The following is a 25,483-nucleotide window of genomic DNA, read 5'->3' on the forward strand; positions in this document are numbered from 1 at the left end:
CAAATTAAAAGATTTTTCAATTTAATACAAGAGGTATGATAATTTGATTCGACAACTTCGGACGTACTTGGCATTTACCTTTTGAATATTGAAATGAAAAGCAATCCCCTGGCAAATAGACGGCCGTCGAAATTCAATGTTTCTTCCATTTTTTTTCTATTGACTCGAACTGACGATGTTATCGGTCTTCTATGCAACTTGCAATACATATTCATTATTGTTTACATATTATATAATGCCACAGCGACCTGACATGCAATTTTAGATTATTTATATTTACAGGATTTACTTCGTTTGAATAATCGTGGTAGAAATATTTAAACGTTTATTCTAATATGACGTTTGTTTCTCGCTTTGTTAACATCGTTATGGTCAAATTCTCTATACGACTATACTTATCTCAGATTTAGATGCACATAGTAATTGTTGTTGCAATTTTCTCAAATATGAATCCGAATTTATCATAACCTATGTGCGATTTCGATGTTTTAAAGTTAAAATTGAAAAAAAATCCTACAGAACTGTAATTATTATACTAATAGATAGCAAAGAAAATGAAAGTATTAGAGCTAGGACAAATGGACAACATCAAAATGAAATTCCTCAAAATTCTCTTGATGCATTGACGTCTTCTAAAAAAATATCGTCAGACTAATTTTAAACTCTTAAGCTGAAAGTTATCCCGTTACGTATACTCTCCAACCAGGAAAGTACAACATACACATGGAATTTTGAGGTAGGTGCAGTTTGATTTTCTATTCTTTTACATTATTTGTACAGTGATGGATAACTTAAAGTCAAAATGGTGGCTCACTCCTCAGTAACGACATGTCAAATAATGAAAACAACACATTATAAATAACATTCGTACGAAGCGTGTTTACTGGACAACCATCATTAGGAACGTTCAAATCCGAATTTTTGAAAATCTATATGAGAACCGAAACAGTTCTAGACCTTTGTGACCAAAAAGGCCCTTATAATAGCAAAATCCATCTATTAAATGTCAAATTTGCCTGAGGGATTTGAAATCTTAGTTTTTTTTATAAACTTTAAATTTATTAACTGACAATTTCAGAATGAGTTGCTTTAAATCGTGTCAGTTTTGAAGTACTATCCACTGAGCTGATGATACCCTCGAGTACTTATATTTCACCAGCAGAGGTATCGACCCAGTGTGAACTGTAGGTTTGACGGTAAATAATACCCTACTAAAACAATGATTTGGTTTAGGATTAAACTAATTTTTCTCTTATTTAAGAGACGCATATACAATTCATAGATTTATTGGGGTATAATATAACAGCCACTCACAAGATACACTTATCTGCGCTTCAGTTTTATTACCGTATTTTTACTATTTGAATCGAAATAATTTATGCAAGTCATAGATTTATTAACATTTTCGCGTTCTAAACTTAAAGTTTGTAAAGTAAATATCTATTTGAATTTTTGAAGAATATAGGTCAAGGATTACTATTTTAGTTCATATTTACCATATAAAGATGATTTAAGTATGTACACTAAAGAGATCTATAAAGTTGAACTTACTTTACTTAAAGCTACTACTTACAATGTACATTGACCTTTCCTGGATCATGATAGTTGTATTTCTAACAAGGCTAAATACTGTTAAGGATAATAGAGATACATTTTCATTTCCTATTGTCAAATGCTCGATCCTTGTATATATATAAAATTGTTTAATTCGCTCGTATATGTAAAATCTTATTGATTCTCATGGTATAAAATATATGTATTACTAAAAAAATATTACGCCAGGTTTTTTTTTATATCACAAACTTGTCAAACCTTTACTTACTTTTATCATGTGTGCAAGGACATCATTCGTAAACATAAATCAATGCACAAACATCCCATACTTTCAGGTAATTCACATTCCATCGATCTTTTATGGAAATAATGTATACAAAGCATAACCATCCCATCATTCACCACACAACGATTTACTCATATATAAATGGAATGGCAAAGTTGTATCAAGCAAAAAGTCACAAAGTCAAATGTCAAGTGTGGGATACAGACTCCTTCGAGGTTGTTACCTTTAAAAGACGAAAATTTACGGCGCTAATCATAATATAACAGTCTAACATATACTCGGTGATGCTCGAGGAAAAAACATTTGGATACCATGTACATGAAAGCATCAAGACAAAAAATATAAATATTTAGACGCAAAGGCACTTAGCAACAAGAGAAGAAAGATGTTTTGATGATTGCGCCAATTTATTTACTGTATTATTTTTGTAAATTGTATTTGATATAATCATTGCTGAGGGTGTCCATGAAGCCTAAAATAAGTTAGTGTTTTTCATTATGAGGAATGTGTATCCAACAAGTCACATTCGTTTGCCCATAGCAGGATGTATAAATCTGTAGTCCCATCTTGTTGGAATGGAGACCTAGTAACTGATACCTAGTTTATGGACAGTACGTCGCTCTTTGCACGTTAATATATAAGGCAACATTATTTATGATTTCCTTACAAAAAAAGTTATGCAAACAAAATTCAGTTAGTAGGTCAAACGGATATCTATAGTATTTGTTTGCTGGGGTAAATGTGTATAATACACTAATGTACGTAAGTACATCACGCGTTGAATTTGTTATACCAATATTTTTCAATACGGAATAGTATATTGCAACTGATTTTTACCGTTTCTAACCATTTTGTGTTGTACAGCACTTTACCATGTTATATAGAGTGTAGAGCGCGCAAAAGCATGTTTAACCCCGCAACATTGTATTTGCATGTTTTAAGTTCCTTGCTTTCATTGGTTGTCGTTGGTTCATGTCTTTCATATTTGTTTTCCTTATTGTTTATGTAAAGGCCGTTAGTATTTCTCGTTTGTATTGTTTCACTTTTTCCTGTCTGTATAGTGGACTATACGGTATGAGTTGTTGAAGGTCGTACGACGGCCTATAAATACACAAACCTATTTCATTTCCACACTTGTGGATAGTTGTCTCATTTATAATCATACCACATATCCATATTTTTATTATATTTTTTTAGCCAGATGCAAAAGGAGTGTACAACAAATTCCTGTCTCCAAAAATTTAATAATGTTACAACATGTTAAAGAAAATTGAGGACCTAACAGGTTTTGCCAAACTCAAACCCTAACGATACTACCGAAACTAAACAGTATGTTTTCTATCGTGATCTCTCCTGGAGATTGATACTCAACAAATTTATAATAAAACTAGGATCTATCAACGTAACGACTTTAAAGGAGTACGGTCGATACATAATTGTTATGAAAAAGAACTGCTGTAATCGACACTACACAGTATTTCCTGTCAGGACACAGACCTTATTTTGTTTTTGGAAGACATTTTGTTGTGAACTTATGTTCTAATTCGTTTAATAATTCATCAACTTCTGTATGAATGTTTGTATGTTCAAATATTTGGATTTCTCTTGTACAGTTTTAAAAAAAAGCAACAAAAATACTGAACTCCGAGGAAAATTCAAAACTTAAGTCCCTAATCAAATGGCAAAATCAAATAATAAAACACATCAAACGATGTCATCACAATCTGAAGACAAACAAACATATACAAAAAGCACAAAAAGCATCTATCAAATTAAAACAAAACACATTCCTTGTTTCGCGTGTTGGGCGTCAGAAAATGCAAACGTCACAAAGAAATTTGAACAGTTATTGCTATTACTACCTTATCATTTTTTGAAATCAAGACATATATCTCCATTACGCTAAGCTCTGATTCCTTGTCCGTATTTGACTATAATTCAGGTCCATTTTGTTAAATCGGGTCCTCAAAGTTATATCTTTCTGACTATTCAAAGATTTTGTCTTGGAGCATTTGTGAAGAGAAAATGTTTGTCAAAATGCATTTATGGTGCAGAAAAATTAGTACTGTTAATGCTCTTACAGCAGGTACAAATGAAATGAATGTCTTTATTCAAATGAAAAATTCTACACTTCATTGCATTTCTGTATCAAAACATGCTAACTCATGTATGAACTCTGGTTGATAGTTTTCTCCTTGACATTCATACCACATATCCTTTTTTTTATATTATTTCACAAAGTGTAATTCCGAACCAAAAGGTGGTACATTACCATTCTGCCTTAACGGACCAGATAATGCAACCTGTCACGCAAGAAATTTACCCAATGAGACGTCAAATGCCTTGCACACAGATAAGATTGGGCTCAGTAATGAAAAGCACAATTAGAAGCTTGAATATTAAAATCTAATACAAAGAAATCCTAATAAACATACGAGTTACAAAACATCATCAAAGTTTCAACCAGAACTTTCCATATGATAATCTAGTTAAAAATATAACGGATCACTGCTTTAAGGAGGACAAAGCTCATTTTGTTTGTTTTCTTATCGGTAAACATGCGAAGTCTTACGGAATGTTCTCATGTAATATGATGTGAAAGTGTTACACGACTTTGTACATTGAAACTTTCCCTCCTTTATTACATATGAGTAGTGTTCTTTTATCCATATCAAAGTCCACAGCCTGTGGGTAAAATAGTCCATCTGATTCTGTCAGTAGTGTCTTACTGTCTTTCCCATCTTGTTGTATGATTGTAAGATTATTGGATACAAGACCGACAACATAAACGTTACGGTCATGGTCTACTGTTACACCATAAGGGTGTGAAACGGATTCCCTTTTAACCTGCCATAACTCTTCTCCATTCAAACGACAACAATGTACTATGTTCTTCTTGTAATCTGTGTAGAATATCTTGTCTCTGCTAGTTGTAATGTTAAGCACACTATCAGATGATAATTTCAATGTTTCCAATTGTTTTCCGGATAAATCCATGACTTGTATTGTAGAGTTTCCACTTTTTACATAAAGTCTGCCATCCTCATGTGATACTCCATAACCATTACTTGGTAATCGAATTTCTTTTTCGGCGCGAAAAGAATGAGTATTTCTTATTTCCATGAATTTCGCGGTGTCCCCGTACGTCACAGCAATACGATTAGGATCTATAACTGCAATGAAAAATGGCAACGCCGAGACTTGAATATCACGCATGTGTTCACCGGTATATTTGTACTCTACAAGTTGATTCTGTTTTGAGTAATTCGTCATCAACAAATTACCATTCGGTAATATGACGCAACCTCTAACATCTATTACGAAGTCGTTTTCCCTCTTCATTTGAAATGTTTTAATTAACTGAAGTTTCATATTGGAAAGGATTCCCGATGCTGGGACGCTGGCCTCAATTTGAGCTTGATCCATTTTGTAGTTTCTGAATTCAAACTCAGTACAACTTTCCAATACCTTTATTTGTCCAAAGTCCTCAACTTTTTTTGAGAAATTTTCAATTAAACTATGAATATCTACTTTTAATTCAAAATCTTTGGTAGCACTCATTTCACTCTTGATGGATTTGATCTCGCTAACGATCCGTTCATTGACCTGGCGCGTTCCGAGAAACAGTTGTATATCAGAAGACAGTTGTTTCAATTGAAGGGTCTGTTCATTTAGTTTGATTAGCAATTTTGTCTTTGATTCTAGTTTTTGAAGGAGTTCCTTGTTTTTCGATTTACAATTGTCAGATATAGAACCTAGTTTGAGCAATAGTTTTTCCTGTAGCTTGTCTAGGTAGCGGTTTATTTTTGTTCTCGTTTCAAAAACTATATTTTTAACCATCAATTCTTGCTTTTCAATTTCTTTAGTAGCGGATTCACGATTTTTTGTGAATTCTTGCATGTTAAGAAGTGTTCCCTGGATTTCTTTCTCAAGGTCAGATAAAGCAGTTGATTGTCTTGCTTTTTTTGATGCAACACTAATTGGTACAACACCAGGACATAACTTGTTAAGTGACCTGATACAAGCCTTACACAGGGCTTTATCGTGATTTTGACAGAACAACTCTAGGTTTTCTCCATGAAGTTCACAAACCAAAGAAATGGTAACATTTTCAATCTTACGATAATCTTCTATTGAAATGACCTTATGATTTCGTAATAATTTGATTTTTCTATGAACGTTTTCGCAATCTTCACATAACCCTTCTTCACAATTAGTGCACCAACTTCCTGCTTCAATCGTGAAATCATCAAACTTACACGGTCCACAAGGTACATGTTTGTCTGAAGCCATTTTGGACTTCCTGAAATGGAAAGACATATGTTAAATAATATAAAATCATTCTCACAATGTTTTCTGTAATTCGCATTTTATAACAAGCAAACTTATAATCAAATATAAATCTTTCAATGTGTCCAGTATTTGTTGACCTAGATTTGGATGATTTTTCGCTGTGATCATGTATAACACAGCAATACGATAAGAATCGATCACTGTAATAAAATATGAGAAAGCCGATACTTGAATATCAGTATACATTCAAACCTACTTGTAAGACCACCTGTATTAAGCAAAACCCTGTGTTAAAGACCACCAATTTTAGATGCCTCTGTAGTACATTCCATATGTATTGAACCTATATTTATAGTCCACCTATCTTAAGAGACAACTGTTGTGCTCTCCCTTAAGTGGTCTCTTAAAACAAGTTTGAATGGCGCAACCCCTATAACCTATCCAATAACTCTTTTAAAAAATGTAAAAATTTCAACTTCAAAGCCAGCAATGCTGTTAATGCAGCATACACATTTTAAAATGTATAAAAAAAATCTACATGTAGACAGAGAACAGTCCGATCCACTTAAAAACTTAATAAATTTCTAAAATGTGTGAATAGTTATCAAAGGTACCAGGATTCTAAATAAGTACGCCAGATGAGCGTTTCGTCTACATAAGACTCATCAGTGACGCTTATATCAAAATATTTATAAAGCCAAACAAGTACAAAGTTGAAGAGCATTGAGGATCCAAATTTCTATAAAGTTGTGCCAAATACGGCTATGGTAATCTATGCCTGGAATAAAAAAAAAAGTCCTTAGTTTTTCAAAAAATTCAAAGTTTTGTAAACAGGAAATTTATATAAAAAAAAATGACCACATTATTGATATTCATGTCAACAGCAAAATGTTGACTACTGGGCTGGTGATACCCTCGGGGACGAAACGTCCACCATCAGTGGCATCCACCCAGGGGTGTAAATGGTTACCAAAGGTACCAGGATTATAATTTAGTACGCCGGACGCGCGTTTCGTCTACATATAACTCATCAGTGACGCTAATATCAAAATATTTATAAAGCCAAACAAGTACAAAGTTGAAGAGCATAAAGGATCCAAAATTTTCAAAATGTTGTGCCAAATACGGCTAAGGTAATCTTTGCCTGGTATAAGAAAATCCTTAGCTTTTCGAAAAATTTAAAGTTTTGTAAACAGGAAATTTATAAAAATGACCACATTATTGATATTCAGGTCAACACCGAAATGTTGACTACTGGGCTGGTGATACCCTCGGGGACGAAACGAATTTCACGTTCGTTTTAGTTCTGATTGGTCCGGGATACGAGTTCATAAAGAAGCAGCAGCAAAGCGAAAATATTTCATACTAAATTAAGTAGCTCTTACCTGTGGGTTTTTTTCAATGTTAATGTATCTAAAAGAATATTTTGTATTCAATGTGAGGCATTTTGTAATCATAAAAGAGTCAAATTATTCAAGTTTGTCAGTCGTAATTGCCTTCATCCCGTAGCGTCTGAATTACAGAGTTTTGGACCTTTGCATTTTCAACAAGGTTTTCAGAGGAAGCATTTTAATATTCCTTAGCAATAAACTCCTGATAGATACCAGGGTTGAAATTTTGTGGTAGTGTCAGACTCGCATTCGTTTATAAAAGACTTACCAGTAACGCTCAAGTAAAAAAAAGTTAAAAAGGCCAAATAAAGTTTGAAAATGAAGAGCATACTTTGTTAAGGAAATGATGCATGTCATTATAATGTTAATCATTTTCCGTGACCATTCCTTTTAATCAGCTATTATAAGCAATCAAATTACAAGAAATAATTCACAAATTAAAATGAATAACATGCATACTATGTATAGATGTAAAATTAAAGTTGTAAGTGAACACTTCTATGATAAAATCAAAGCGCGCAATTGTAGTTAAACAAAATTACATGTAAATGACAGTTCAAACATGTTAAAAAGACAGTACATACAAATGTAAAATTGAGAATGGAAATGGGGAATGTGTCAAAGAGACAACAACCCGATATGTATTTATGTAGAAAACATTTTACTTGACGTTTATAATTATTCAATTCAATTCAATTCAATATTTTATTGGAAAGAGCACAATAGAGGCGTGATCCAAATACAGACAATTATAATATTAAAACAATATATAAATGAAATAAAGATTCATGTAACAAGTCATGAGCCAATTCTATGTATACAAATACATTATAAACTGATATTGATATGAAAAACAAGATCGTAAAAAATAGGGGTTTTAAAACCCGAATCCCCTTTTGAATCCTCCAAACAACTTGTAGTAAGAATGTGTATCATTACCGCATGACTGATGTATTTTTGTTTACTGATATAAATATATATCTGCTTTTGTCAGACACCATTTAAATTGTCCTTCTTTGCGTCTTGTATTGTCTGGTCATAATGCAAACGTGTCAGTACAGTGAAACCTGGTTAAACCGAATCCTAAATAAACCGAAAACCTGTATAAACCAATCATGTTCTTAAGCACAGTCATATCAAATTGTATGCGTTGTGAACCTGATAAAACATAACATCGACCAAAACCAAACAAAATCTTAAGTCCCGAAGAGGTTCGGTTTAAATAGGTTTCTCTGCAATATCTTAATATTGTATGCTTTATTGATTGACACATTGGTTTGAAGGTCAGTTTATATATTTCTAAACTATCTTTCCTAGTATATTTTGGTATCTTCTGCAGGAACGATAACAAATTAATATCAAAATTCAGCTCATTTTTTACTACTTTGAACTGAAAATGATTTTAAAATGTATTCATCTAGGTGCAGCCATGCCTTACATGTTTGTTGCTGAATGTACAGGTTTGTTTACACTCAAAGTAAAATAAGTGCTGTAATACGTTTATATTTGAAAAAAAGGAAACTATGAACCATTACGCTAAACAAAAATACATCAGTCATGCGGTAATGATACACTTCTTACTACAAAGTGTTTGGAGGATTCAAAAGGGGATTCGGGTTTTAAAACCCCTATTTTTTACGATCATGCTTTTAAATAGGGACAAATGGACAGAGCCCCTTTTATACTAGGTTAGAATCACTACCCTCCCTCTTGTAAATGGCTGGATCCGCCCCTAGATGTCATGCTAAAATGGAAAGGTACTTGTGAGTGAAATACTGATAAATCATGTAATAGCAGTTAGATGAAATAAGATATAAATAGAATATCTAGAGATATGTGTGTAAACTGACCTGAAATAATTGAGAAACTCCTTCAAACAATACGCACACTAAGAAACAGAAAACAGTAGCAGAAAATATATGATACGTGTCTCCAATTTGGATATAAATCCAGAATCTTCTATAAAATAGAATAGAAAGAAACCTACAAAAGATATATAACCAATGAAATATGCTTAATCAAGCGTAAAACAATGACCATCATTATAGAAAACGGAAATGAGTAATAATCAAGACAAAAATAGTCAATGTCTGTCAATATAAAATACATATAGGTTAGATAATGCTTGGTCATGTTTTATGAGTACTTAAAGCCCTAGGTGTAGGAGTGTCGATGCACCTAAAACTTGACCAAGTATTGTCTGACCAATTTAAAACATATACACACCTTCGAGTGACCTTACAATATTAATCTCTCCCATTGTTATAATAAAATCTAATTATAAGCTCACTTTACGTATTAAAGAGGTATAAATCACATTTAAAAGACCTTTAAGGTTTATGGACCCTTCTGTAGCCATTTTTGTACGAATTTTTTAAACCTCAATTGTATCAAAACTACAGATATAATGAATAATAGAGATAGGCCATTTTGAACATATTCCAAGGGGAAACTTGATGCAAAGCATTATTTTTTACTGTTTCATAGCATTTGATAGAAAAGGAGGATTTTGTGGCAAATAAATCAAGATTTTCGTGACAAAATGATCACGACAGATCCCGTTGGAAGTTAAAAAAACACATGTAGGCAAGCCTAGCTCAAAGCTAAAGCAAAAAGTAAAATAAAACAAAAATATCGAACTCAGAGGAAAATTCAACACGTAAAATCTACAATCAAATGGCAAAACACACAAAATGCACGGATAACAACAATCATATTCCTGACTTGTTACAGGCATTTTCTTATATGTAGAAAAATGAAACTAGATTTTATAGCTAGCTAAACCTCCCACATGTATGACAGTCGCATAAAATTCTTTTATATTGGCAATTTGTGAACAAAACAAATAGACATACCGATAATAGGTAATAGGGATACAGCAGTTAATTTTGTTTTATAATCCTGATCACGATAAAAACAAACAAATATATTAACAATGAATACAACGCATACATACAAAGCACAGCAGCACAAACGAAAGACAAAGCGCAAAAAATTACCAAAACACAATAACACAATGACGGGCTGTATAAGTACCGAGCCACGTCAAATGGACATCAACAAAATAGCACTACCAGTAAAATTAATAATTAACACAGACAATAAAAGAACACTTAAACACGTAATTAAGATGTAAAACAACGTCTGTACAGGTCTAGAATATATACTTCGCGAGTGGCATCGTATTGGCGGATCCAGGGGGAGTGTTCCGGGGTTGGACCCCCCCTTTTTTATCCTGGGTTGGGAACCCTCCCTCCCCTTTTAAAATGGTCGGATCCGCCCCTGCATCGTGCATTATTGTTGAACTAACGGAATATATTTATCAACAAGGCCTTGGTATCTTCCGATGAACTTATAATTTAGAAATAGAACGAGACGTTCTTTGACCCAGTGCATATGACCCTATAGTTCATCAACTTTCTTCTCAAACACTTGTGATGTTGTACACAGTTTGAGTAGAAGCTGGAAGCTCTTGGACACCGAAAGAGTTAGGAAATGCAAATTTCAGTAAACCATTCTCGAGAAACAAGTCGATCGAATCGTTATTTCATGAAAATAACGAAATCTGAACACAAGGAAGTTGAATACATTACAAATTTTCCACAAATTCTTTTTTTTTCTAAAAATAATCGCAGTGTTTCAAGCATTTATAAATGTTATTGATCATACGTATGAAATTTATAAGACAAAACAGACACAATGAGATTGTACAAGAAATTTTACCTGCTATTAAAAGCTGTCAGCTATATTATATACGACATATCTTTATGTTTTGTAACCGTTCAAAGACACAAGTTCAGTGACCCCGATAAACATGATAGGAATAAATTATTTTAAGGCGCGATATTTTAAACCGTTTGAATAGTTTCGGATGAGATCTATAGTGTTACATTCGATTATCTTTTTGAAGTATTTTCCTATTTATTGACATGATTGATGCAGACTTATTCCTGTGGTAGATTGCATTTACCATGTTTACTAGCCCTGATTAGAAAAAAGTAAAATCACAAAAATACTGAAGTTAGGGGAAAATCAAGTCGGAAAGTCCATAATCACATGGCAAAATCAAATAACAAAACGCATAAAAAACGATTGGACAAGAACTGTCATATTCCTGACTTGAGAAAGTGATTTTTACCTTTAAATAAAGGGAAATTCTTTTTCTTTATTGTCAAAATATATAACGGAACAGGATACTTACAAAACCAAATAATAACAACAACAAAATATAAACTGATTTGAATACATTATTGTCATATGTATATATGGTATGTTCAAGCTATCCTTTTGAATAAATTAGGATTTTACACAAAAATGTACAAATTATAACTTGTATTTTTGCATGATTTTGATAATGTACAAATTGTAGTTTGTCCAAATAAACGCGTGTACAATTTATACAAAATTTGACTAAAATTTACTGATAACTTGTACACTATTCTATTATGACCTCGAGATTATGACATATTTTTGGTTAATAAAACCACTGTACCCACTCTCGCGGGGGGCACTTCAATCTTTCTCAAGTACCCCGCCCTTTTCGTATATTTTGTTGAAAAAAAATATATACCTTGTCATATATCAATTTACAAAAAACAGATCTATTGATATTTTTTTCAATTTTAGAATACTTACATGTATAAACAAATGAAAAACTGATAATAAGTAACATCACCGTAGACTGCGTAGTCACAGAATGCTGTCACTATGAAATTTCTTTTAATCATTGTTTTCATGTTTCATGTATGCAAACCTTTGAATGTTAACTAGGTGTAAATGTCAAAAGAATGAGATTGATAGCTAGCATCAGTGGTAAACCCCATTTGAATAAATAGAGATTACTTGGTTTGACAACTGCTGGCTGCATTTACAAAAGTAGTTAAACCACATCAAAATTAAATATTGTCATCTTATTAGTTTCAGATACTTATGATATATTCATGTAAGTGATAAAGTTAACCTGATGATATATTTATTCGGAATTTCTCACCCTTTTCATATATAATAGAGAATGAAAAAGTGACCTATTCCAGCGGCCCATTCCTACCACTCATTACGTAGTAAGTGGCTCCCCCGATTACCCACTAATATCATATTGTTTTAACATTTTTCGTAAAGCGCGAGGTTTGTCTAGCCGTAACAACAGGTTCAATCCACCATTTTTCTTAAAACGTCCTGTACCAGATAAGGAATATGGCAGTAGTTATCAATTACTAGTAGTTCGTTTCTATGTATGTTGGCGATTGTTTTTGTTGCACTTCAGTGTTCCTAATATTCCTTTGTTTTCCTGTTATAGTTGATGTGTTTTTTCTCGGTTTTAGTTTGTGACCCGGATTTTTCTCTTAATCGATTTATGACTTTTGCACACCGTTATACTACTGTTATCTTTATGTTACACACTTTCTTTGAAGACCACACATTAAGCTTTTTTACAAAATATCAAAATAGAATGTTTTATTTGTTTAAGCATGTTGGTGATGTATGGCATCAGAAATCACACAACGTCTTTTGCTTTTTACATTTACGTTTAGAAGTGCTTCACCCTCCCTTTGTCTGCATTTAAATCATAGAAAACCCTGGACAGCATTTTTTTGAAAGCGTTTTAACTACACGTAGCAAATGTTTATTTAAATGATAAATTATGTGGATGTGAATAAGCATGTGTCTTGGACAGGTTCAATTTGAATCCGAGTCCTGTTAAAATTCTAACAGGTGTTCCAATGCGAAATGCAATACCAACAATCTCCAGATTTAACTATTGCATCTAAGATATTTCTATTATCAGTAAGGTGGGGTACGAACAAACTGATGAACAGGTATAGTGACATCATTCCCCCGCAGCAAGTTCTGATTATTCCGCCTCCTTCTTTTTTGTGTAACACATTCATTCACCTTGGATCTGTTAGTCAGATAAGTGCGCAGTGAATTTTAGTGAATGCTTCCTATCACGTATGATCAGTGTCATCCATTATGATGTACATTATCACTGGGGCTAACTTTCTGTTTGTGTACTTTCATCAGGATTATCTGTTGAATGTTATTTTTTTTTTCTTGTAATTTGTTTAAGGAATGACTGTAATGTTTTTCTGTCTATGAAGAAATAACATAAAAAATGTGGTGCACACTGAATAACCCGCGTAGTGGGTTATTTTAACGTGTGCAATCAGAACCAGAAGACGCGTTACATCCAAAATTAAATCATTCTCTAATATGAGGCTCTTGTGGAGAGTTGTCTCATTGGCAATCATACCACATATTTTTTTTAAATTTAAACTGCATGTATCTGCAGTTGACTTTATTTCAAGTGTGATTGGGTAGATGGGTTCAACATAGTCACCAAACTTTGAATTATTTAGAGAGAGGACATCATCTGTTTAGCGGAACATGCAGTCAACTGTTAAAATATATTAAAGGCCATCATTTCTAGCATGTTAAACTACAAAATATCCTTTGTACAAATTATAAGTGAAATGCAGTCAAACTTTGCACAAATTGTTATTTGTACGAGCAGTTTCTGGACAAACTACAATTGGTACAAATTACTATAGAAATAATAAATAAGTTGTACACATAATAGATCAAAGAATTAGACCTAATACAACCGAAAGGATCAACATGTAGAACAAAATGCGTTAATAAAAACATGAGATAAATCTAAAAAGGATGATAGTTAGTTTTTAATATGCCAGAATTCTCCAATAATATCACAGCTTCAATTATCGAATATGGACATGCGGTCACGCACCTACTCACATGATAACGGAGATTATTTTGTGTTTTTCGCACGTTGACAAATTATATTTTTTTAAGGTCTTACCGTCTATTGCAAAGACAAAACGTTACGTGTGTTCTCTATCCATATAGATCACCATTAGGACCAATTTTGATGGCATATGTCACTCGGTCGACCAAATGTGCAGAGCCTACGTCTTAAATCTCTCTGCAAAGTTTTTATTTGAACTATGAATTATTTCTAGCTCGACTCTCAGTGTAGTTTGTGAAAATGATTTTTATCAAACAAATTTCTTTGCAATAAGTTCATCAGACACACTTTTATTAGGAGTTTGTATGCAATTTATATTGAAATTAGTTCAACAAAAAAAACATTATAATTATCGTCACAGCTAGAGTACTTACGTGATATACAATATATGTCTCTGTTCAAAGAATGATAATGAAATTGGTGATAAATGAACTCTGCTTAATTGATTATTGGAAAAATAACCAACAAACGGCCTTCAACAATAAACAAAACCTTTACCTACTTTTAAAGGACACCTTGAACAATTAGCAAAAACTACATCTTATATTAAATATATTTGTATACCTTATATACACCCGACATTTAACAAAAAATTAAATAATTCAAACGAAAAAACCAAAGGCCCCTTTAACTAGTTAAGGGTAAAACATTAAACGAAAAAGAAATATGACACACGGCAACTAAAAACAACCACTAAATAAAAAGGCACATCATCATGGACAGGCTTATAAAGAATGAGATGGACAAACATGTTATATAAGGATCTGTCATTTTGACGAATTGACGCTACAAATGAAACAGATACAGGGGAAATTGGTCCTACCTGTTTCATTGCCTTTCTCTTCCAATTTGATAAAATCTGTTAAAACTAATACAAGGTTTGCGCAATAAAACATGAGGGGATTAGGTGTTGTCTCCAAGTGTATCCAAGTTATGTTTGCAGAGTATTTCGCTCAAGCCAGTGCTAGGAACTGTTAAAAACTTTCAGTGAGGTGAGCGGGGTTTTGCTCCGTGTTGAATGCCTCACTGACATTGAGATGAAGAATAGCAATAACATCGCTGTTCCTTTGCCTTTGTGTGCTGTTTGTTGTGCATGTACTGATTTTGTGTCAACTCGTTGATAGATAGATACCCCATATCTTTTGTTTTTCTATTTCGTCGTGATAAACTCAGAAATATGTTCCATGTTATCGAATTATTATCAAATTAATTCATAAAATATATTATTTTAACGTTTTAATACAAAATAATTTAATAAACATAATAATATACAATAATTTAAAGTCCACTTTATAGTTCGTCATGTTTTGGTCCAGTAAATTCTTCGTGGGAAATTTTCCCGTCTTTATCTTTATCTTCTGTTTCAAATAAATCGTGAAGGACCTTCTGTTGCTGCTGAGAGGCTAAATCGACTGGTATCCCTTGCTGTACTGCTTGATGGGACAGGTACATGATCAACTGTAAGAGAAGATGATTGGTTATTGAAAATAATGAATGTCTGATGACTTGAGAACATTTTCCAGGAAAAAGTATCAACTATTGGATGTAAAAAACTTTAAAAAATAACTGCATTGTGATAACCTTTTGTAATGGAAAAGATCATAACAGCGTTTGGGGTCTTAGATTGTTTTTTTTGAAGTGAATTTAATGAAAATTGAAATATTCGCATCATATGAATTTCGTTGAAAAATGTCCTCCACGCAAATGGCGAAAATCAAACAAACAAACAAAAATCTAAATACTGTAGACGTTGATTGTTTCGCGGGTTGTCTTTTACGATTGCAATGTAGAACTTTTTAACCCAGGGTTAAATTCACGAATCTTTCTATATATTTGTATTCTTTACATCAACAGTCTTTATTAAAAAAATGTCTGTTTTGAAATGTTAAATTAAAAATCACGAAAGTTCTCATTTTTACAGAATTGTATTTAATATTGACCTATTTCATTAAACATTCAATTGCAAGCAAAGCAAAGAAAATTATAGATGTTGTGTGCGTTTTTGTTGTTGCTAAGTATAGTGTAAAAATATTGTATGCATACATATATTTAATTATGAAAATATGCCTATGTGTTAAAAAAAAAATGTTACCTCATCTCTTGTTAAGAATTTATCGTTGTCAATATCAATCATTCTGAATACATTTGGTGGCTTGGGTCCATCGTGGACTTGTAATAATTCTATCTCAAACATTAGATTGGCGTTTGGAGGGATCACTTCACCTGGAAAAATACACATCAATGTTCATTAAGTTACGAGATTGCATACATTTTTACATATAAAATCGAGAAAAAAAGAGAACTAAAAACATGGACAAAATTTTTGATAAGTTCTATGATAATGGTAGTATGAAGATGTGGTATGATTGTTAATTAGACAGCTGTCCACAAGAGACCAAAATGACACAGACATTAACAACTATATGTCACCGTACGGCCTTCAACAATGAGCAAAGCCCATACCGCAAAGTTCCAGATTTTGAACGTTTTTAGAATCACTGAATAGAAATAAGGACATGGGGTATAAAACCATTTTAACTTCTTCAAGAAGTTACTTTCCCGTTGACCTCCACTAATCGGTAACACCGATTGAAGAAAAATAAACATCATACCTGATCCTTTTTCTCCATATGCTAGATTTGATGGAATTGTTAATTTTCTTTTTTCATTGGCACACATGCCGAGCAGACCCTCTTCCCATCCTTTGATGACGGCACCAAGTCCTAACTGAAACTGGAATGGAACAGCTCCTACTCTCTCGCGACTAAAATGGAAGAAATATTTCCAAATATTAAAGATACAAATATTCAATTTTATTCTTTTTATTATTTCAGTAGGGTGTAAATGCGATGACCATGGCACATTGTGTTTGAAACGCCGAAAGCGCTTCATACTGAAATGTGCATACATTGACCTATAATTGTTTACTTTTATGAATTGTTATTTGGATGGAGAGTTGTCTCATTGGCACTCACACTACATCTTCCTATATCTATATACATTCGATTTGTATTCTGTATTTTTAAAAAATCTAGTTTCGTTTGCTCTGTGCATTGTTGTAACGGACGTTGTTGTAGGGAGTATGTTGCAGTTTATTTGGGAATAACTGATATTGTTGAATGCAGTATGATTCAATTGTTGGCATATCAAATTTATAAATTCTTATGAAACATCGGAACTCAGGTGCGGATCCAGAGGGGGGGGGGGGGGGTCCGGGGGTTGGAACCCCCCCCTTTTTTTGGGGACGATCAATGCATTTGAATGGGGACATGTAATTGGAACCCCCCCCCCCCCCCGTTTGTCCCGTTTGTCCTGGGTTAGGACCCCACCCCCTTTTTAAAATGACTGGATCCGCCCCTGGAACAATGTAATTATTTAAAATTTGAAAATATAACATCGGGGTAAAAACACATGTATGCAGGTATGTTAGACTATGAGATCGAAATCATGTCAATTATATTCAAAGTCAAATTTTGTACATATTCATCTCTGTGGAACACATATAAATGTCCATGTTTCTCTTCTCAAGGTCACAAATCTTACTTCGGGCAACAATCACTCATATCAAAATGACAGGTAGTTAAAAATGATATATTTATGTTAGATACATACACACATCAAAGGATTATAGGTATTGTATACTATTTGTGACAGAGCTACAATACCACATATTTTAAGTGCAAATATTTTTTTGTTGACGAATAATGTTTCATGTATTGCATGGTTCATTTGGTTTTCCATTTGTACTTTTCAATCAAAAATTTCATCAGCCAAATGAATGAGACAGCATTTCTGACTACATTTATTTGAGAAAAACGAATATGACATACCAAATTAAGGGACATGCAACTATATGCTATTCGAGAGGGACTGAGGAGGTAGGTGGGGTGACAAGATCATGTTTTGTGTGTTTTGTGACTTGACTTTTCACTTTCCTATGGTGCTATGCGTGCTTATTTTTACCGCGGGAAAATGTATTATTTTCAGTTTACCTTAAAACTATATCCTGCCACATTTTGTAGCGGAATATTCATTTCATCCTAATATCAGAAAAGTTATTCATTTCTAAGTTTGAAATGGCCAGGACATTCATTCTTAAAACTCTCCCCCCTCCTCCCCCTATCCTCAACCCCGAAAATTAAATGGTCGCGCCTTCTTACTTACAATATTTGCATTCTTTAAATCGCATATGGATGTGTTTATAACCTTTTGTATATAAGAATACAAATTGTCCTACTTGTATGCCTCCTTATCTCCGTACATGTATGTGTGTGTGTCGAGCAAGCAAACAGTGAAACTTGAAAATATAGAACCATATTGCTTAAAAATCTATTTTAGTCATATGCATTACTCAAAGCAGTTATAGCAACGCACTAAACAAATGTAATATAGATAGATTGCATTCCTTTATTCAATTTACTGATTTCTTCTCTGGTTTTTTTCCCGTGCTGTTTGGTTGCTTTCTCAATAATGTTTACCCACAAATTTGTCCATAGCATCATAGGTGGTTCCGACTACTTCAACAAATTGCAATTGTGTCATATTTCGATATAAAAAAAAAACAGGCGGGAAATAAAAATGACCGTTTAACAATAGAGCAATAATGCAATACGGTCGAGGACTGTTTTTAATATTTTGTAAATTACTAGTATCTACATGTTCATGATAATTGAAAAAAATATAGCAAAAAAGATATGTCAAAAGGGCCAATAGAAAACATGCACGTACCTTGAGTCGAATTTTGTTCCATTTTCAAAGAAACCTTCATAATGCAAAACAACCATATCATGTTTCTGAACTTTTCTTGCGCAATCTGGCGGTGGCGCCTGGATAACATCTATAACTAATCCCGATTCTCCAGATTGTGCATAAATTGTACTTATAACTGCCAACCCGAAACAAATTATTAATTCGGACCTCATTATGACCAGTTTATAGTATTGTTCGTCTCGGCTTAGTGTCCCGATTCAAAAGTTTAGCATTTGTCAGCGTGCATCCAATTTTAATACAAATTTTCAAAACCGCCCAGGAAGTTCCTTATCTTAACCCCACGTGGCATCTTAACAAGTTTCCACGTTGATAAGTATAGGTACTTAAACGGAAGTTGTTAACTTTGTATTGACAAGATAGATAGATATAAATGACTAGAAGATATTCTTACCTGAAGAGTTGAACAAGATAAGGTTTTCACACAATATCATGTAATATTGTAAATATTTATCACCTTAGGGACTGCTTTTTAAAATTATACAATAGAGAAAATGACATTTATTAATTCTTAAATTTTCAAAAAAAGTTGAAAAACAGCTTTTCAAAAACTTTGATGGATTTAGATGAAAGTCCTATTATTTTATATTTACATTTTGCCTTGCTAACTAAGCTTCGCTGATATAAAATAGAGAGGTTGATAGGAAATTTCATAATAAAAAGTTTTTTTTAATTTTTTTTACGTTATATTTCAAAAAAAAACTTTAATAAAATTTCTCAATATAGAAATTAATGAATGTTTCTATGTGATGACAAAAATGAAGAAAAAAATGAGCAATTTCTACTCCACAAAATATAAGATTAAAACTATAAGAAATTTGTTATTTAAAGCTTTTGCATTTAGAAAAATATATATTTTGCATATCTTTTTTAGTATAACATGAGGGTTCCCTAGTTGCGCCCATTTTGGCACTGTTTCTGCCTTAGATTATTCAAGTTTCGATTTTGTGTTTATTTTGTGGGTGTATCCTTAATATCTTTCCACTACGGTAGGAGAGACCTTATATTGTTTTTCTATTTTTCTGTCTAGCTACACAGAAGTTAAAATTTGAATTCATACCAAAAGTACTGTATAGTAATCTATAAACGTCTAAAAAATAACCAAACGTAAAGCAAGTCAAACAAGATAATCAACGGCGTGATGTATGACAACAAGAAAGGCATGTTTGTGATCGAAAGCTTAAACACTTCGCAAACATGGGAAAGTGGAGCAACAGCTGTACGACATTAGAATTAAACAAAAGTGTAAAAAAAACACTGTTTGAAGTGGCTTCACTCTTATCTGTTCGACACGAAGCATAAAAGGCAATTTACAAAAAGTAAGAAAAAAAAAGAAAGAAAAAATATGACTGTATACTGGTATAAAAATTAATAAATTTCAAATGCGTCACATTTGTAAAAATAGACCAAGAAAGTACAGTTATGTTAGATTTTATATTAGAAATTTTTTTTTTAAAATGTATGTGCTAATGTTTGCACCTGTCTTAAGTCAGGAATATGATGTACAGTAGTTGTCGTTTGTTTATGTAATTTATACGTGTTTCTCGTTTCTCGATTTTTTTTTATATAGATTACTTTAGACCGTTGTTTTTCCCGTTTGAATGATTTAACACTAGTAATTTTGGGGGGCCTTTATAGCTTGTTGTTCGGTGTGAGCCAATGCTCCGTGTTGAAGGCCGTAAATTGACCTATAATGGTTTACTTTTATAAATTGTTATTTGGATGGAGAGTTGTCTCATTGGCACTCACACCACATCTTCCTATATCTATAGGACACGGGATTAGACGAGAAATGCGTTAATTCTGAAGAACAATAAACAATACGAGAGACAAAATTCTAAATTTTACTCGAATGAATTTTACAGCAATATCTCTCCGCAATTACTCCTAGATTCAAGTGTCGTTGGTGCTGAGTGGCAATCCATAAACTACTATGGTGACCTTCTGCTGTTGTTTTTTTTCTATGGTCGGGTTGTTGTCTCTTTGACACATTCCCCATTTCCATTATCAATTTTATAGTATATATTTACTTTGTTGATTTCTATCTTCTGAGTTATAAAAAATAGTTATAGTTTGAGACATGGAGATTTTGAAACATTGGCTGTGGGACATAAAATGAATCAAACGGGATTTTGCTCGCAAGTCCGGTACAATTCAACATAAATTACAATCAATTATCATCGAACGATTTTAATATAATGGAGAGCTAGGATGTCAAAATAAGCCTGGAGATCACAATTAAACTAGAAGTCTCAATTTTGCTAGATGTTACAATTCATCTATAGCTAGAGGTCACAGTTGTGCTAGAGGACACAAATTATACAAAAGGTCATAGTTGCTGTCTACAACCAAAAACAAAAACGAGCTCTTAATATGAAAAAAAAACCATGCCTGGTTAAATTTGAAAGGTTGAATGGCAAATATTCCCAATATACCAGGTGATGCATAAAATTGAGAATCGAAATGGGGAATGTATCAAAGAGACAACAACCCGACCATAGAAAAAACAACAGCAGAAGGTCACCAACAGGTCTTCAATGTAGCGAGAAATTCTCGCACCTAGTTCGAATCATTTCAATCTTTATTGAAATTCATAGCATAAACATAGATTTCATGAGTGTACTTTTAGTTTCTATCAACATAGCAACGTATGTATGTATGGATGAAACATTGTATCGTATTTTTTTATAAATAAATCTAATATTGGAATGCCCAAAGATTTAAGTTGTAAAGATTTCTCTGTCAGTTACGAGAATGTCATTCGATGCAAAAAAATAATAGTTTACGTTAACATTGATAGTTTAATACGGTAAGTAACCGAAAGTTAAGCCGACAATGATCGACAAATGATTTTATTTTAAAATATAATTTTGGAGGAATGGTATTAGTTTTCTTGTTTGTTTGGTTTTGTTTTTTTTTTTAAATTCCGAACGATTTTGAACCATGATGCTACTCATTGCTCTAGAAATACGGTTAAACTACATAGCAATTTCAAATTTTGAATTTAATATGAATTTCAGGTTTTTTAGTCAAATACTGGCCGCCGTAACAGTATGAATTCAACATTGTATCGTATTTCTTGATAAATAAATCTAATATTGGAATGCCTAAATATTCAAGTTGTTAAGATTTTGGAAATTTCGAGGATAAAAAGAAATACAAACAAGAAGGGCTTTTTCTGGCGAGAGTTTCACATGTTACCTTGAACTCCAAATGTTATTATTTCAAATTTATTTTAATGTAATACAGGCTACATTACAAGCTTGACTGTGGTAATATCTTATATCATGTATTTTGCTTTATGAGGATATGGATCGGTGGTTCTTCATAAAAGATTTAAGACCATTGGTCTCTGCTCTTTGTAATTTTTGCCTAGTTTTCTTTACTCTTTATTTTTTAGCACTCAGTTGTTCTTTTTACTTAATCTTCAGTCCATTTTCTCTATTTGTTTTATTTGTTTTATATGTTGCGCTCATAATTCTTTTCAAATGTTAATATACATGTAAAACCCTCATCTAGACCCTCCTTCATTTCCATTATCCTTGCTCATTGCAATTGTTATCCCCATGCAGTAGATTCTGAGTAACTATCGGAATATTGTATACTTCATATTCTTTACGATTGTCAGATAAAAAAGAGTTATAAAAAAAATGATAAAAATAGTAAAGTTATATAAATAACAATCATAAATTAAAAGACATTCGTCATACTCGTGATGAATTGTTTATAAAAAATATTAAATTAAGATATGTATGACAAATGGCTGTATCTGTTGTAGATGTTACATACATTATAGTATATGGTTTTAAGATGTCTAAGAAAGTTACCATTTGATTGTCTTGCTGGACCATGTTGGTATGAAGAAGGAGTTTGATGGATACAGAAAATCCACTGAGTCAAATATAAACCAGGTTAAAGGTGCAGTGAAAAAATATTTCAGTAGAGTTAGTATGAAAGTCACTGAATTCAGGGGCGGGTCCAGCCATTTGTAAAAGGGGACCCAAACCCAGGATAAATGAGGGGTTCCAACTATATATTCCCATTCAAATGCATTAGTCGTACCTTAAAAGGGGGTATTCCAACCACCCGAAACCCTCCCCCTGCATCCGCCATTGATGACGCCAGTCAAGAAAGAAATGCAAAAATATAGCAATATAAGGAATCCAGCCAAAACACTGCAACAATCAACTTCTTTTTGTTGAACATTCTTACGTCACTAAAAGATGCTTACATCGTAAATCTAGATTGAAATTAATAATAACTAGTATAAATGACTGATTAATGTAAAGAGGCAAATAGTACTGCTGTACACTTATGCATATTCAGAACATATTCCAACATTATAGTATATGGGTTTTTAAGATGTCTAAGAAAGTAACTACTTGATTGTCTTGCTGGATCATGGTGGTATGAAAAAGGAGTTTGATGGATACAGAAAATCCACTGAGTCAACTATTAACCAGGTTAAAGTCCCGCTTTTTCGACAAAAGCTCGATCCACGTTGTATCGATATCACTTATCACAGCATCCAAAACTAAGCAATATATATATATAATTATACATACAAATTCATTACTCTGATTTCATATCAAGAACAAACTGTACTTTACTTTTTACAATTTGATAGAACATATAAATGACTTGATATAACAGATTAAGCTGCCCAGTTTATACAGTATGATGTGTTCAAGAGAAATTAGAAGTCCTAAATCATTCAAACTCTAGCGCATGTTTCTTTATTAAATCGAAATCAAAAATACATATTGAAACAAATTTATTTTAGACAATTGCGATGACGATTTGACGGATGTTTGATAAATCCTTTTATGTTCTTATTGAAACTAATAAAGCAACATGCCAGGAGTCGATTTCACACAAAAACTTACGATTAAGATTTATTTAGATAGTATCCAGAAGTAAATTTTGTGAGAAAAAAAATCCTGTTTGTCCATATTTTGTTTATAAATGGACTTAGTTTTGTTCTGCCAGGAAACAATATATTCACTCTGTGGTTAAAGTTTTTTGAAATCATAATAACTGTCTTAAACCATCCTGGATTTGTACCAAACTTAGACAAAAGCTTGGTTATGATCAAAAGCTAGTATACAGAAAGAAATTTCGTTAAAAAAATTTACCTGTTTTTTCGTATTTTACTTATAAATGGACTTAATTTTTTTTCTGCCAGTTAACATCACATACAGTCTGCAGTTAAAGTTTTTAAAACATTTATTAGATTGATAAACTATCCTGGATTTTTACCAAACTTGAAGAGAAGCTTCTTACAATCAAAAGATTATATTGTGATGAATATTTTTATTATTTCTTTTCATCGTTTTTGTTGAGCCTGCGATTAACGTACAGCAAAAGTAGGCGAGACACTGTGTTCCGCGGAACCCTTACACATTTTTTAAGAAGGTGAAGCATTTGTCTCCCTTGCATGTTCCTATGATCCTAAAAACACCAATAACTAAATAGAACTTTTCATTTCGTTTTGAATTATAAATATGCAATATAAATTGATCAAACATTGCCAATTCGGCCCCCTTTTCTCCCTAAAATTTGTTCGTTCTAAAACACAAGGTCCCATATACGAAATTGAGGAATTAGTCCCCAAAACTGTTAGAATAAAGGGAAAGGGGAGGAGGTTGGGTAATCTGTTAATTGAGTTTTGAATATAATGCATTCAATAAATTTGTGAGTGGACGTCATATACTTAACCAATGTATTAATACACAAAATGCGTCAGTTTGGGTTAACTTACGCAATCTTTGAATCTATCAATATTATGATGAAATTTTGTTCAAATTGATAATTTGTTATATTGTTAATTTGTTATATCAAATTGATAATTTTCTAGTTTCAAAGTTAATTCAAATTTCTGTTTTATCAATAAATTAAGCTGTCATATGATCCCATACAGATTTTGTCTGTCATTAACTGGATAAAAGGTTCAAATGTTGACATTGTTAATTAAAAACAAAACTGAGGTATTCTGAATGTTTCACGGATAAAAAGGGGGGTCCTTTTAAAAAATATATAATTTTTAATTGCTATTTTTCTCTATTATTTATGAATATTTAGTATAATCCGATGATTGATTTTATTTATTTGTAAATAAACTTTCTTGTCATATATTTTTCTCTTTTTTCGCCAATATTTTTCACTTCTTGCCCATGGTGACGCTTCTTGTTGCTATATTTCTTTTTGTTGTAATTAGCGAGACCATGTGCGTAGTAATACATAGTTGATGTATTTTCAGTCTTAGAAGTAAATGCTGTCTAAATATCAACAACTGTTTGTAATGTGATAACTGAAAATCAAAATTAAAATAAAATGAATTTCAAAAATTAAAATTTCAAAAGAAACTGGATGTGAACTATTTCTTTAAATAACCGGAAACAGAAGTTGACGCTTTATTTTGAGCAAATA

At 32.4% G+C, this 25,483-nt stretch overlaps 2 protein-coding genes across 2 annotated transcripts; both read right to left on the reverse strand.

Moving 5' to 3' along the window:
* Window positions 1-4,241: 4,241 nt before the first annotated feature.
* LOC134694918 (E3 ubiquitin-protein ligase TRIM22-like) lies at window positions 4,242-11,332 on the reverse strand. Its single transcript, XM_063556027.1, has 2 exons — window positions 11,248-11,332; window positions 4,242-6,143 (listed from the first exon to the last, which is right to left on the reverse strand). The coding sequence occupies exon 2, from the start codon at window positions 6,131-6,133 to the stop codon at window positions 4,445-4,447; it is 1,689 nt and encodes a 562-aa protein (XP_063412097.1). The 5' UTR covers window positions 6,134-6,143; window positions 11,248-11,332; the 3' UTR covers window positions 4,242-4,444.
* Window positions 11,333-15,510: 4,178 nt separating this feature from the next.
* Window positions 15,511-19,412, reverse strand: LOC134694922 (FK506-binding protein-like). The gene is made up of 4 exons (XM_063556031.1): window positions 19,016-19,412; window positions 16,900-17,051; window positions 16,380-16,510; window positions 15,511-15,745 (listed from the first exon to the last, which is right to left on the reverse strand). Exons 1-4 carry the CDS (start codon window positions 19,207-19,209, stop codon window positions 15,578-15,580), a joined length of 645 nt encoding a protein of 214 aa, XP_063412101.1. The 5' UTR covers window positions 19,210-19,412; the 3' UTR covers window positions 15,511-15,577.
* Window positions 19,413-25,483: the final 6,071 nt, after the last annotated feature.

Source organism: Mytilus trossulus, chromosome 13 (assembly GCF_036588685.1).
Source record: "Mytilus trossulus isolate FHL-02 chromosome 13, PNRI_Mtr1.1.1.hap1, whole genome shotgun sequence".
Taxonomy (NCBI): Eukaryota; Metazoa; Mollusca; class Bivalvia; order Mytilida; family Mytilidae; genus Mytilus; species Mytilus trossulus.